The 14,997-nt window shown below is 38.9% G+C and overlaps 1 protein-coding gene across 4 annotated transcripts in view; it reads right to left on the bottom strand.

Annotated features, from left to right (window-relative positions):
- Positions 1–2,018: 2,018 nt before the first annotated feature.
- Positions 2,019–14,997, bottom strand: part of RGS22 (regulator of G protein signaling 22) — a 60,473-nt gene continuing 47,494 nt past the window's right edge. Inside the window, exons 23-28 of one of the 4 annotated variants that reach the window (XR_014942477.1) lie at positions 14,531–14,692; positions 11,068–11,199; positions 9,369–9,471; positions 8,646–8,755; positions 6,965–7,013; positions 2,019–2,443 (exon numbers count right to left, since the gene is read on the bottom strand). Coding sequence is in view for 3 of the 4 variants with exons in the window: in XM_032442814.2 (XP_032298705.2) it covers positions 8,667–8,755; positions 9,369–9,471; positions 11,068–11,199; positions 14,531–14,692 (486 nt within the window). In the remaining variant the exon portion in view is untranslated. Of the gene's footprint in view, positions 2,444–4,964; positions 7,014–8,645; positions 8,756–9,368; positions 9,472–11,067; positions 11,200–14,530; positions 14,693–14,997 lie in introns of those variants that run through there. The other 3 variants (XM_032442814.2, XM_032442813.2, XM_032442815.2) reach the window with 3 other exon arrangements.

The following is a 14,997-nucleotide window of genomic DNA, read 5'->3' as shown; positions in this document are numbered from 1 at the left end:
TGATGTATTTGTTGACCTATTTATGACCTGATGAACTAACTGTGAGCCTCAGAGCTTGTCTGTTGTTTCCACTTACATCACCTGGTCTAATAAAAGATCCCACCTCTTCCTAAAAAACGGCATTGTGTTTGATTATCCTTGTTTTGGAAGAACCTGTCAACTATTGATTGCTAAGTTGTGTAAAGGTTCTATAGCTTTTATGTGATATCAGATGGTACTGTAAATAAAACAGATCTTTTTTACAGTCATAACCTTGGCTATCCTTGAGAAGGGCAGCTGTCAGAAAGTCTCTGGCTACAAAATCCCCAGTGGAGCTAAAATCCAGGTCAGGTTGTTGTCCCAGGTTTGAAAGGTGAGGCTCAGTTAGAAGTGTACAGTATCCAGAAAGTGGCTGAATCATCTGTTGGTGTTTTTTTAACAAACGTGTTATTGACATACATTCTTAAAAATACCCATGCTGAAAACAGCCTGTTTCAGCTTTACTGTTTTGTTTTGAAATAATCTAATTAGGAAATAACAGATCTCAGGTTTCTACTGCATTGAAATTTCTGAGCTTCGTTATTAACAAAACTGACAGTAGATAACAGCATGAACGAGCTTAGTTAAATATATTCTGATTAAATAAGATCACGATAAATTTTCCTAAGACCAATTGGCCATATTCAATACGGCTTTACGTGTAAATGGGTGGAAAAACTGCAGCATTTTTCCAAGCAGGAGGCATGAGATTACTATAATCCATAGCCTCCACCACAGTATTAATTAGCATGGCTCACTAACCAAGGACGTAATATTTGTAAATGAAACTCTAGAAGGGCATCAGTAAAGAACAGGATGTTGAAGCCAAATGGAAAACATGAACCAATAAAAAGGCTGAACTAGCTAGAAGTGCAAGCTCAGCCTTTGAAGTTAGTTCAAGTACTGCATGCTTTAATTTTGGTGTAATCTTATGAAGGGGGTACAAACAAGAACTCAGAAACAGATTTTGTAACATTTGGCCCAATTGTAGATGAATCAGTTTGTTGATGGTTACCAACAATCGCACTGCCAGAGAAGCTGTGGTCTTTGTTAAATTAGATTGAATAATTGGCTTCAGTGGGAGTTTCGGGTGCAGAGCAAATGAAGTGTCATGGCCCTTGACTGTCGTAAGATTCCTTAGCAGAGGCTGAGGGTTTGTGTTCAGAACAACCTGAGTATGGATTTGGAGAAAATAAGTCCCTCAAGAGTTCATCTACTCATTCCTCTGCCCCAGCGTATCTGAAAATACTTAGTTGTTCCTGGCAGATGTGCATACCTTATCTGTTTTTAGTACCCCTTTGATGACAATAAGGATACCAAGAGCTCTCTGGGTAGTTTGTTCCAACGCTTAACTGGTGTCTCAGCATACAGTCCGTGATTAGTACTACTTTAGGCAAACCCAACCACGCCTGTGTATTTTGGTGTTTTTATCGTGTTCCACGTTGTTTTAGAACACGCTTTCATGTAGAGCTGCAGTGACACACACGCACACAAAAAGGGCCGTTTCCTTGTTTTTTTTTCAGGGGGGGAAAAGAAAGGGGTTTTTTGGTTTTGTCATTTGGAGAGCATTCTGAAGGCCTGCAAGTGCCAGGTGCCGAGCACCTCTGGAGACACAAAGTGGGAGTGTATTTTTCAAGATATTAAGCAGATTTCAGGATGAAGCAGCCAGGAGTTCGGATGATCTCTGAACTGGAGGATATGGCTGGAAGATGAACGCTTATATACTCGCGGTTTTCAGATCAAGTATCCAGCTCATTAGCTTGAAAATACTAATCATTTATCACAGTCTTTAGTGAGTGGCCCAACATGTGCTGTTAATTATGACTTTCTCATTTGAAAGAAGAAAAAACAGGAAAAGTTAATTTTTTCTTTCATATGCTTTCTAGAGCCCAAAGAACTCCCGAAAAATGCACTTATTTTCTCTTCCCAGCAGCCGTGCAGACCTCTGCGAAGAGCCACATGCCTCAACAAAGAAACCATAAGGACTCCATCCTCTGAAATGCGAGTACAAAATGAATCATTTTAATGAAACAAAAGACATTCATTTTCAAAAAATTATACAGAAGCAACACAGTGGAAAACTTCATTAGGAAAAAGATGATGTACATCAAGCTTCAGTCCCATGTTGTTATGACAGTGAAATAATCTACTGAAGCATGGTAATTTTATGCATATATGTATCTAGTGTAAATACATGCATACAAACACATGAATCAGTGAAGTAGAGATTTTTTAGATACATATACATACCTACACACATGCATACGTATCCAAAATGGTAAAGGTGAACATTACTCCAGAGCTGTGACTGATATTATTCCCAAAATAGCTCTGTCAGGGATGAGTGCAGCTCAAACCAGTCAGGGTTGGAGGCTTACAAAACCAACACTGATCACCTGGGTCTACGGCTGGGATGAAATCACGCCTACAGGTGAAAAATACAAAGTATGCTGAAAGCTGGTTGGTTGCATTTACTGAGCCACGGGCACCACAGACTATTTTAATGAACATTTCCAGTGAAATCTCTGTATTTACTGGCTTTGACAGATGAGGAATATTGCACAAGCTATTGTGTGCCTGTGCATTCCTTGAGTGTGATGCTGCATGTTTTTTCTTGTCTTGTCATTTGTTTCATTTAACTTTCTCATTAATGGCACAATTGCTTTGCTTTGTTAAAATCCCTTTTCTGAGAAGGGAGCGTTACTTTCTTTTTAAACTTCTTGCCAACAGAAGTTTTTAAGTTCATATGGTACAGAGGAATGGTGTACGAGGTCGTTTTAGAGGGAAAAGAAATATCTCAAATGAAAAGCACAAATCCACTTACTACATTTGCTTTTGACTTGAAAAGTTAACATGAGAGGTGCACATAGTTCATCAACACACTGAACAAATGCATAATTAACATGTGGAATAAGCAGTGTTGTTGTCAACACTTTCACATATGTTACTATGAAACTTAAATATGTTTGTTTAGTTACAGAGGTACAGGAAAATCCAAGTAAATGCAGCCTACACTTGAGATATAAGTCAGCTTGACTAAATGAATATTAAAAATGAGAGAATCTCATTAATTTCCTTGACTACCTTTAACATATTATGACAGCTTAATGGGTGCTGCATAATTCCAATCTGCCCTTGCACTCTGAGAAATTATTACTTGGTGGAGAAGTATCCGTTGTGGCCGTTGTGTAAATGCTTTATTCAATCACCAGTAGAAATCAAAATGTAGGGGTTCATTAGAAGATAGATAGAAAGTGTAGATTTCAGTGTTTTCTATTAATCCAGCATGCAGGACTGACAGAACCTTGTTTGAAGACCACATAATAAGAGGAAAAAAAAAAAAGAAAAAAAAAAAAAACAACTATATAGCAATACCATGTGGCTTCTGATTTGGGAACTACAATTTAGCCTATTAGACATGGATCTGTTCCAAAAGTGCACATTCAAACAATCATGCATGAAGGACTTAGAAACACAGATGTGAATTATAACTCTGAAATCCTGGGAATGTTCTAAATCAGGCCATTAAAGGTAGGCTCGAGCTGTGAGTACAGATCCACAGCTAAAATTTTTGTTCAAACCTGCCTTTCCCAAATGTTTTTACAACCACTGCTTCAATGTGTTTAAACCAATGTTCCATAAGCTTAGAAAAGAAACGTATAGCCCCGCCTCGGCTGTGTTCAGGTGTGATTCGCAATGACTGACTAAAAGTATTTCTGTAAAGAGGCAGAAGCAGAAATCATCAGTTGAATGTAATGGGTCGGTTTAAAAAGGTCCAATTCAAGACGGGACTGCTGAAGCTATTTTAGCACCATGCGGTGATCAGTTAGGCATAGTATTTAACGTGAGAAACATTTTAAATAACAGAGATTATATTTTCTAAATTGGGGGCAGAACTTTGACGCACCTGATCTGTTTTCAATCATTTTTACATACACACACATGAAAAAAAAGCTCAAGTTTTGATTAGAGTAGTAGAAGGCTGAGGCTGGCCATCTCACAGTGTGCAAGTGATAGAAAGCAGACAGAAAATGTCCCCAGGTCTGTAGTACTGTATGAGACTGAAGGCACAAACAGAGCTCAGTGTCTAAGACTGCTCCCATTGATAGAACCCTAAGAAACAGTCACGAAAAAGATGATGAGGGCTATGGAGGCACTCACACAGCACCATTGTACAGACACAAATGAGAAAGCATTCTGCTCCTTTCTAAATGCTCAGGTCACCACCACTGCCACCATGCTTGAAAGCTACGGTAAGAATGCATGTCAATAACATCATCCGTGTCTTCAGGAATTCATCTCACAGTCTGATGCTTTGTGTCATGCTATAGCAGGACAGAAGTCAAAGCAAAACATATCGAGGCCCTTAAGTGGGTAGTTGTAACTTACGCTGAGATCAGAAGTATTTCAGTCATCAGTTTCAAGGCTGCACCCTTTATGCTAAGCTGTGTCTGGCATGCAAAGACTGTAAAATATTTTAATAAACATGCCAGGTTTGATGAGAGAGAAGTGAAATACACAGTAAGAGCATCTCAGTGTAAATATTTATGAATCCAAACGATGGTTTAAAAAATGGCAAAATAGTTCCAATATGCTGCATTTCTTGGGAGTAAACAACAAAAGTCTGATTAGACTCTGTATGTTATTAGGCCCCGTATTTTGAAGTCCACTAAAGCATAAAACCAAAACCATCCAGAAAAAATTCTACATTTGCAGCTTTCTAAAAATATAGCTGTTTTTATTGCCTGTCCCACGCAGAACTATTCTCCTGCAGTGCTGTAGATTTCTAAAATTCCATAGTATGGATACTTAAACTAAATAAGGAATACATTTTTATTTTTCTAAAGGGAGAGGTGCTAGATTTACTGAGGGAAGCTCTTCTAGATCTTTAAAACTGCCGAGCTCACTTTGGTGGTGGATCAGCAGCCTGACAGGGAGTGTATCTCAAGAATAAGACCAAAAGGCAAGAGTTGTGTAAGCAAGCTTTCTGATGTGACATGAAATGATTCCATAGACCAAAGCCATCTAGTTTGTCCCTACACCTGGTCTGTTTCCAGGCTCTGTGCTGCAAGTGGCAGCACTCCTTACTTGACTCCCGGAGAAGATCCTAAAAGCACCGTTCTGTTTCAGATGTATCACTAAATAACAGTAATGGGGTATCCGCCTTTGCATGAGATTAGATTCGGCAATGCAGATTATATTTTGAATTTTATAAGTATGATTCAAATAAAATCTACCAGCATTTTCTGCGTGTTATTTAACTGTCTCAAAATGCTGTGTTGGCAAGGTTACAACAAAACAGAAACTGACTGCCATGCTCCAGCATTTGGTTGCATGCACTCTACTGACCACAGAAGCAGAAGGTGGCTGTCCACATGTTTTTCAGACTGACATACATCACTGCATTTGTGGCATTTCATGATGATTCTTTGCCTTTCACATTAATGAGTGGTAGCCCACACAGCACCACATGTGCTTTGCTCACTGCAAGATGCTGCATTCCACTCTCCTCAGATGCACTGAGCGTTAAAGTTCAGTGCATCTGTGAAATTTGGGATAATTTGAAAAACAGGAGTAGGAATTTTGCATTTTACTCCCTTCTTGTAGCTCCCACCCAATGTGTCTTTCTCAGGTGAGAAAGGCACACTCACTCTCACTCTCACATGTGAGCAAACAACACAAACACACAAGGAACAGAGATAAGCATGAAGCAAATGGTTTCTGTTTCTGTGTGGAAGTAAGAACTGAAATGATGATATCCCTTATTCCTTCTTTGAGGCTGTGTGGGCAGGGGAGCTACAGCTGTAAAAGTGCACATGGTCCTTCCCTGACAGCCTCTGTAAAGAAACTTCTGATGGCAGTCCATACAATACCAGATCATTGTGCTTGAAGAGTGAAAAAGGCCATCAGTGGACTTACGCCGTCACTCCACACTGAAGAGGAAAACACTCATAAGTTACCCTTAGCAGGATGATCTAAGAGATCCAAGTGAAGGCCTTTGATTTCTGACAACTCACATAGGTTCCCTCTTCTTGTCCAAGAGGCTGGAAGGGGAGCAGAAGACAATCCCATCCCTAACCAAGGGATAAGCTGTTGGCAACTCAGCAAGCTGGAGCTCACTGATCTAACTTTTTCTTACATGCATTAGAAACATGTAGAGAAGTCTAGAGCAAATGGCTTTGTGGCTGGTGAATGATATTTAAAAAGGTCTGAACAGTCCCGTCCCTGCCTAGCAGTGAATTCTGCCTCTGCCCTTCTCTAACTCCCCAACATCAACTCTTCCCCGGTGTTTTTATAGCTCTTAAAGACTTAAAATAAGGGAGAGCTACCAAAGTTCTATGAATTCCTGAAATCTTCCAGTGTATCATACCATGGGAGGAATGACACTATAACAGTTACCAGTCAGATCAGCGTCCTGATGTGCTTCTTTCATGTGGATGAGGAGTCTGAAATGAGGCCGAAGTTTGCTTTGGACCGGGAATCAGACTGGACTGCGAGAAAACTACAATAGGGTTTGATTTTAGGATGGTTCAGATGCCTCATGGATTATTCTTGATGAACATAAGTTGTATGAATCACAGTACTGAGACAATAGCGTGCTGAGCCACACTGCTTCAGAGCTGTCAATTAATGCAGTCTTTTATTTTTTCATTAGATTAAGTACTGAAAAACTTGGCTTGATTTCAAGATCTTTAGTACCATGACTACATCATTGTTTTTACTCCACATACTTCATGGAATCTTATTGATTTGAGCCTCAAGGTGTAGTACTAAGCAAATAAAAGACACACGAGTCAGTATCACAACCATGTTGATGAGGAATACAGTGGAAGATGTTTCTTTTCTACCCTTGACTACCCTCACGGTTCTTAATAATAATTCAAGTTGTTGGTTTTGCTCCAGAAGTACAAAACTTGCGCACACATTAGTTTTATATCTTGCCCACCTGCGGTGAATGTCTCTGCATTTCCTTCTTCAGGGGGATTTTAACCTGCCTGCAAAAGGTATCAGAGTGTGATTGCTGGGTAGCAGACAGCTGAAATAGTCAGAATAACTATTCAACAAATGCATCAAAAATTGGTGGAAAACATCTGACAAACAAGGCGTGGTGGGTTGGACCTGGGGAGCAGACAGTCTCCCACCCGGTGCCCACTTACTTTGAACAACAAGGGGAGAAAATAGAAAGAACAAGAGAGAGAAAAGTTGTGGGTCAAGATAAAGACAAGGAGACTACAAATCGTTTATCGCTGCAGTCAGATTAACCTCAAAGTAGGAAAATTAATTAAATCACTAATTTATTAGTGATTTGGATAGTGGGAAAGAAAAAGAAAAAAAGAAAAAGAAAAAGAAGAAGAAGAAGAAGAAGAAAAAGAAGAAGAAAAAGAAGAAGAAAAAGAAAAAGAAAGAGAAAGAGAAAGAGAAAAGAGGGAAGGGAAGGGAAGGGAAGGGAAGGGAAGGGAAGGGAAGGGAAGGGAAGGGAAGGGAAGGGAAGGGAAGGGAAGGGAAGGGAAGGGAAGGGAAGGGAAGGGAAGGGAAGGGAAGGGAAGGGAAGGGAAGAAAAAAGAAAAAGAAAAGAAAAGAAAAGAAAAGAAAAGAAAAGAAAAGAAAAGAAAAGAAAAGAAAAGAAAAGAAAAGAAAAGAAAAGAAAAGAAAAGAAAAGAAAAGAAAAGAAAAGAAAAAAAGAAGAAGAAGAAGAAGAAGAAGAAGAAGAAGAAGAAAGAAACATTTCTGTATTTCTATATTTAGGGAAAGCTCTTTTCCTCCTCTTTTCCCAAGCCCCTCTCTTTCCCTGCTTGTTACCATTACAGGTCACACACAGCCCCTTTGGTGAGGCAATGGGCAGTGCAAGAGGGAAGCTGTGGCTGTGGTATGGACATGGCAGTTTCTCTGCCTCTTCACCATTCTCACTCTTCTCCTCTGCTCCATTGTGTGTTCTCATCAGGCTGCCCCTCCATGATTACAGAATCACAGAATCACCAAGGTTGGAAAAGACCTCTGAGATCATCCAGTCCAACCATCCACCTATCACCAATATTACCCACTAAACCATATTTTCTGTACCACAATGCTGGATTCCAATTGGCTTAAAAATGAAGTGCATAAATAGACAAAGAGGAACAGAGAGGGAACAGGAGCAACAGAATCAAGTTCTATTATTTTTCTAAAGTCTATCTGATTTCAGCAAAGGCTTAAAAAACTCTCCAGGGGAAACTTTGATCTTTTTCTAACAGATCTCTTTGCTATCATACTTCTTTCTCCCATTCTGATGTTTAATATGCTTCAGCAGAGATGATCTATTGCTAGTTCTATGTCAAGTCTTTGCCAGCCTGCATCACCTTTTGCTCCTATTTAAAATATTTTAACTGAGAAGCCAAGAAAACAACACTTCAGAGACTGCCATTTCGAAGGGGAAAAAAAAAAATCTATCTGGCCAACATTAGGATCACTTGCCATGGTTGGAGTAAAAATAATATTGCCTTCATGTTGAGACTGTGCAGCTTCAGCTTTCAGCTGAACAAGATTTGGAGTGGAATAGCTTATGACTAATGAATGTTAGCACAGCGCAGGACAGCTAGCTTTTAAGAATCCAAATTTCAAAGCACACTTGTTAAATGTCTGGTACTCACTTTCTATTTTTTGGGAAGATCTTAGTGTTTCTTCAAAGCCATACTATTCTTACGAGAAATTGCAGGCTTTACAGAGTTTCTAGGTTTTGAAAAGGACATAGAAGAGGTACCTGTACAGAAAAAGAAAAAAAAGACAAGTTAAATATCTATTGTATATAGGGTACCAAAGTACAAGAAACCAGGAGTGTGAAAATTATATGTGACTTAAACAGAACTGCTGTGTCACAGTGGAGAATGAAGCAATGGCCAATATTCCTCTCTGCAGAATATTGGCAATGGCCAATATTCCTCTTTGCAGTAAAGGCAATGTGGGTACCACACAACTTTCCCTTTCCCTTTTGTAGAAAACTTATCACCTAGTGTGGTGCAGAAAGCAAATGTATGAGAGGCAGATACACCAAAGAAAAAGCAAGCAAAGCCCATATACTGATAGAATTTCAGCTAAGCATGTCCTCAAATTACAGAATCACTCAACTGTAGGGGTTGGAAGGGACCAGGGTTGGAATCGAGTTCAGCCTCCCTGCAAGCAGGCTCCCTACAGCAGGCTGCACAGGTAGGCATCCAGGCACATCTTGAATATCTCCAGAGAAGGAGACTCCACAACCTCCCTGGGCAGCCTGTTCCAGTGCTCCATCACCCTCACCCTCACCAAGAAATTCTTTTGCATATTGGAGCAGAAGTTCCTATGCTCCACTTTATGGTTATTTCCCCTTGCATTATAACCTGTAAATAATGATGATGAGCTTTTCTCCAGATCTTCTTGCATTTTAAGGAGTACTCTCTCCTGCTCCAAGGCTTCTATGTACTTGGAATAGGACCAGGAAGCCTGCAAGAATCATCAGAAAAATCAGCATCCTGACCACATCACTGGTAGTTCATGGTCCATTTCAACAGTGAGATAAAGAACTTGTTTACGCTATGTCCCATTTGTTGAATAATCTCAGTTATTGAAAAGAGAACTTTTATCATTACAGTACCGGAATCATGTGAAAAATAATCTCTCTACAAATGAGCAAATTTCAAAACAGCAATTTAACCAACTCTGACTTTCTTCTTCAGAAACTAAATACAGCAGACTTTTCTCCTTTCAAAGCTGCAGCTTTCAGTACTTTTGAGGACTTCATTTTATCTCCTTGACACACCCTTCCAGTGTGCCATTTTTTAAATCACATTTCAAAACCCATCAGCCTGACCATTCATTCTGCATGCCCCCTCCAGCAAAATGATGTTACCCCTAGAAAAGAACTGTCCAGACGTGTCTTTCTTGAAGAAATGTTGCTTTTAACATTGAAACAAGCGCAGTTCAGGTTCCATGCAAACTTCAGGTCACTCTTCCAAATCAGAATGGGAACTGTACTGTGATTTCCTTACAACATGAGAAGTTTGGGGTCCATCTGTTATTTTGTGTCTTAGCAGGAACTTGTAGCACATATGCCCCCATTATATTACATCAGTGTCAGTGCAGCTATGAACAATTACTTCGTATGTCCAAGTTGGAGTGCATATTCTTCACGTTTCTGCAATAAAACAACTTCTACCTTTTCACTACAGATTTGATGCATCATTAAATACATTCTGCAACAAGTACTACATGGCTATTTTCTGTCTCATTTTCTGTATAAATACCTGTATTTCATAAATGAGTTCATCTTCATATTTTGATGCATGAGTAGAAAAGGACTCAAACCTAAACCAATTTTTTTCAAGCTATGGATTTGTCAAGTAATGAAAAATTTCTTGTTCCAGACTCAAACTTCCATTCCTTCAACTTTTTCAATTCTTTTTAAATCCCCTTACCTAAAGATCTTAATAAGTTTTATGTAATATTACTACTCAGAAACTAAGTCAGCAAGCCAGAAATTTAGGAAGGAGGAGAGGGAAAGGAGAAAAAGAAAGAAAGAAAGAAAGAAAGAAAGAAAGAAAGAAAGAAAGAAAGAAAGAAAGAAAGAAAGAAAGAAAGAAAGAAAGAAAGAAAGAAAGAAAGAAAGAAAGAAAGAAAGAAAGAAAGAAAGAAAGAAAGAAAGAAAGAAAGAAAGAAAGAAAGAAAGAAAGAAAGAAAGAAAGAAAGAAAGAAAGAAAGAAAAGGAAGAAAATAAAAGAAAGAGGGTAAGAAAGAGGGAAAGGGAAGGGAGGAAGGGAGGAAGAAAGGGAGGGAGAGAGGGAGGGATGGAGGGAGGGATGGAGAGATGGAGGGAGGGAGGGAGGTAGGAAGGGAGGAAGGGAGGGAGGGAGGAAGGGAGGAAGGGAGAAAGGAAGGAAGGGAGGAAGGGGGGAAGGGAGGGAGGGAGGGAGAGATAATAGCAAACTTAATAGTAGAAGAACTATGTGATAATATTCTAAACCAAGTCCACCTTCTCATTCTCCCAAGATCATTTAATCTGTCTTATATGATGATATCTATAGCAACTTGCTTGCTATTCACCTGCCGCCCATATCCATATCCTCCATATCCTCCATATCCTCCATATTCATTTCCATATCCATCTGAAATTGATGTCGACCTTCTCTCCTGATCAGTCTGATGTCCCAAAACACTGCTTGCTACTTCTTTACCCTGACAATAATAAGAACTCCCAATTAGACCTAAAGCTACTGGGTTAAAGTAAGAAGCAAACCTGAGGAAGCAAAATTTGTCATTCAAAATACGACAGTACTATAAGCAGTATAATTTTTTACTATGAATATGTTGTGGACAGTTTTGTAATGCTCAGTTTTAAATTCATCACCTTGTGCATACTGAAAAACATCAGGAGGTACTATTTTGTTAATAGTTTTCTTTGCCTTCAAAGATTCCTGACCAGTATCTTCCTGCAGACTGCCTTTGGTTCAGATTTAATACTCAGTCTCAAGATTGAGCTGTTACTCAGTGAGAGGGAGCACCTGCAACAGAACTTACTTTAAGGACAGCGAGAGCATAGCGATACCCTAATTTAGCCCCTTAGGTATAAATGCAGAACATTGGACTTCCCATGATTAATTCCACCTTGGTCAAGAATTTGTGAATGAACTACAGTAATCATGTTAGGAAAGCACAATCTTGTTTGAAACACAGTGAAGGACAAGGCATTCCAACCCTTAGTAATCTGTTCTAGTGAATAAGGATTTGTCACCTTAGTGTTGTTTCATTTTTTATTAAGGCTGCACTTTTGCATATTCTCTCTGATGATCCCAAAACTCTTTATGGATGTTACTCAGTGTTCATATTTAACATCACATAATTAACTCCACAATGTCTCCAAGAGGCAAATCACTCAGGAAGTCCCCAAAAGATCTGCAGAAGGACCAGAATCCTACTTCCTTGCACCTATTGTCATTGGAACAGGGAGGCCAAAGCCAGTACTGAATACTGTGTATACTAATATACCACCACTTATATTTGCTGTGTTTCTAAGTGTAAGTGGTGAATTAAAACAGTTCTTTAGTAATGCCTTCCATAATAAATCAGCGTTATGGCAATGTTGTCCATGATGTTACACCACTTACTAACAAATAAATTTATTACTAAAATGCTTTAAAAGAGATAGGAGTAAATATGGTGAAGTGAGATAAATGTAGATGTCTTTAACCTTTCTCTGTTAAAAGCAGAGAACTTACAGTGTAAGTTCACACTATTTTGTATGCTTGACATCTAAAATCTAAAAAATCTGTTTTGAAGGTAAAGGGCAATTGTGCATGCAATGAATTACAAATACTGGCAAAGGCAGTCTGCAAAAAGGGACTAATTGCATTTTTTTTAAGTATGTGGCATGTGAAGTTACCAGAGGAACAAATCCACATAAGGGCCAAAGATGAGCCTATATAGCTGTGACACATTAAGTACAAACATGAAAAGGGAGAAGTAAACCAATCTCTCCCAAAGCAGTATATTTTAAAGCAACTATTTCAGCTCTATACTGAAGCAAAGACACTGTGCCAAGTATTGCAGCTTACCTTGCACCATACCTACTCGTTCCTGCCTTCCAGACACAAACTGCAAGTTGTCTCTGCTGTACAGAGAATGGTTTTCCTAAATGTCAGCCATGGCCCTGCACTGAAACCACAGCCAGGAGGCCTTAAGATGCAAACTCACAATAAGTAAGCCACCTCAGGGACACATTTTTGAGAAAGGAGAAAGTACAGTTCCACCCCCAGGATGACACTTGTTCAGTTTGGCAGGACACCAAAAATGGCAAATTATATCTGGGGGGGGAAAAAATGCTATAAGAAAATATATAATTTCTAATGCTTGCCAGAGGTGCCCACTCCTTCAACATGAGCTTGGTGGGGAGGAGCAGGAACTGGACTGGTGGAAAAGGTGTCTGTTCTGAACCTAAGTGGCTTTAGGAGCTTCCTGTTGTGCTCTGCCAGAGATGTGGGATCAGCCATCTGAATAGTTATGTTGTCACCAAGGGGACAGAAATCTCACATAAGAGAACTTAGAATAGCAAAGTTTTTAAAGACAAAGGGGGAAAGGGTTTCAAAGGCTTATCTGCTCCACCTATTCTTTCAAGAGAAAGTAACTAGTGATCTTTTTTTTCTTTCTTTTTTTATTTGTTTTGTTTTGGTGAATAGTCTGTAACTGTTTGCTGAGCTGCATTCCCTGCCTGTCAGTTTCTAAAGTTTCTTACCCTTTTTACCAGCTTACAAGAGTAATTCACCTTTCCCATTTGTTCCCCATAAAAGCTAGGTTTTTATCCTCTTGGCCAAGATTTGCTCTTTACTTCCTTGATCTTAATCAGAAATCTTATAGACAGGCAACAAACAGATGGAAAAAATAAGTCTGGGAAAACACAAACGTGTATTACATTGAAATATTGCATTCTTGCACTATAAGCGTTGCCAGTGGCCTTGCCAGACATATCTGAATGAAGGCAGCGGGCTTTGGAGAAAGCAACATGAATTCTTGAATTTTAGACTTTCCTTGACATTTGCTGTGCCGCTCTGCATAACACTTCCCTGGCTCTCAGTCTTCATATGTCTAAAAAGAAGATAACAATGTGTACCTGTTCCTACAGGCATACGTGTCAGCCTGTCCAAGTACGTGGATATCACCATGAGTAATGTCTCAACACACATATACAAGGCATTTAAAATATGTAAATGTCTTTTAATGCTATTTATGACATTTGCATTTAATTAATTGCATTCAATCATTTCTCTGCCTTTGAAATGATATTCTCCCCTCCACGCTGGCCAAGCAATTAAATTTTCTAAAAAATAAGCTGTTGCAAAGCCTACGATCAATAGCAAAATATATAGATAACAATAATAATGTTCAAAGAAAAACAAATTTACAAGTGATATTTCTGGAGGGATCACAGTTCTATTAATGCTTTAAACACTGTGCAAACTCACTGTGAACAGTCTTGTAATTTCACTGTCAAAGCTGAGAAATAAGAAAAGCCAAAGAGTGCACAAAGCAACTAGCACATATTTTAAATAATAACAGGCAGACTTTTCAAATGCTCTTTCTCAACAGTAAATATGAAATCGTTTTGCTTAATTGCTTGTTTTTTTCAGTAGTGACTCAGCAGGATTGTAAGCTCTAGAAAAGGACAGTACACATGGAAGTGTAAGCAGGTTTGAAGTCACCCATCGTACACATGCATGTATTTTTAAGTCAGCCCTCTTTTCTGCTCTTCTCTTGGCACAAAAGATCACTAAAATACATTTTCTCCCCTACTTAATGGAAGTAGGATTTCAATGACTCATATGCTTCAAGTTAAACATATGTATATACATGCACTGGCAGGACTGGAAACTAACCATCCTGAGACTATATCGCATGTAAAGCTTGAATTCTAACAAAAAGATTTCAGTAGCTTTGGTTCGGGGTAAGAAACAGATATTTGTATTTCTATCCGTTTGCCCTTGAAACAGATTTGATTCAGTCCGTCGGCTCTCACCTGAAACTTGGCGAGCTTTTCCTCTGATGTTTTCACTTCCTTTGTCTGCATCTGTTTTCTTTTTTTTCTCTCCAAGGCAGATAAAATTTTGTCACTGGACAATCGGCTTCGAAACTCACAAAATTTTGGCCAAAATTTGAACAGCAGGGCAAAAATAGTCATCTGTGCAGGGCAAAACAAAAAAGAAAGTCAACCTCGACTGTGTTGGGAAGTCAGGTTTCCTGTAAAATAAAATACAGTTTACCATGAGAATGAAATAACTACTTCTTTTTGAATACACAGCCTTGTTCCTCCTACATACTATGTCCTGACATTGCAACCCAGCTTTGCTCGGCACATGCTTTTCATCAGCATGTTTATTACTGGTGAGAAATCTTCCTAAAACACAGTTAAAAGGCACTTTCTTTTTTTATATTTCCCTAAACAATTGTTTGCATTAATGAAAACATTCATCATTTTTTTTTAAC

The sequence above is a fragment of the Coturnix japonica genome, chromosome 2 (assembly GCF_054131305.1).
Source record: "Coturnix japonica strain WE chromosome 2, WE-NBRP24, whole genome shotgun sequence".
Classification (NCBI taxonomy): Eukaryota; Metazoa; Chordata; class Aves; order Galliformes; family Phasianidae; genus Coturnix; species Coturnix japonica.
This window is presented reverse-complemented; position numbering and strand designations above follow the sequence as displayed.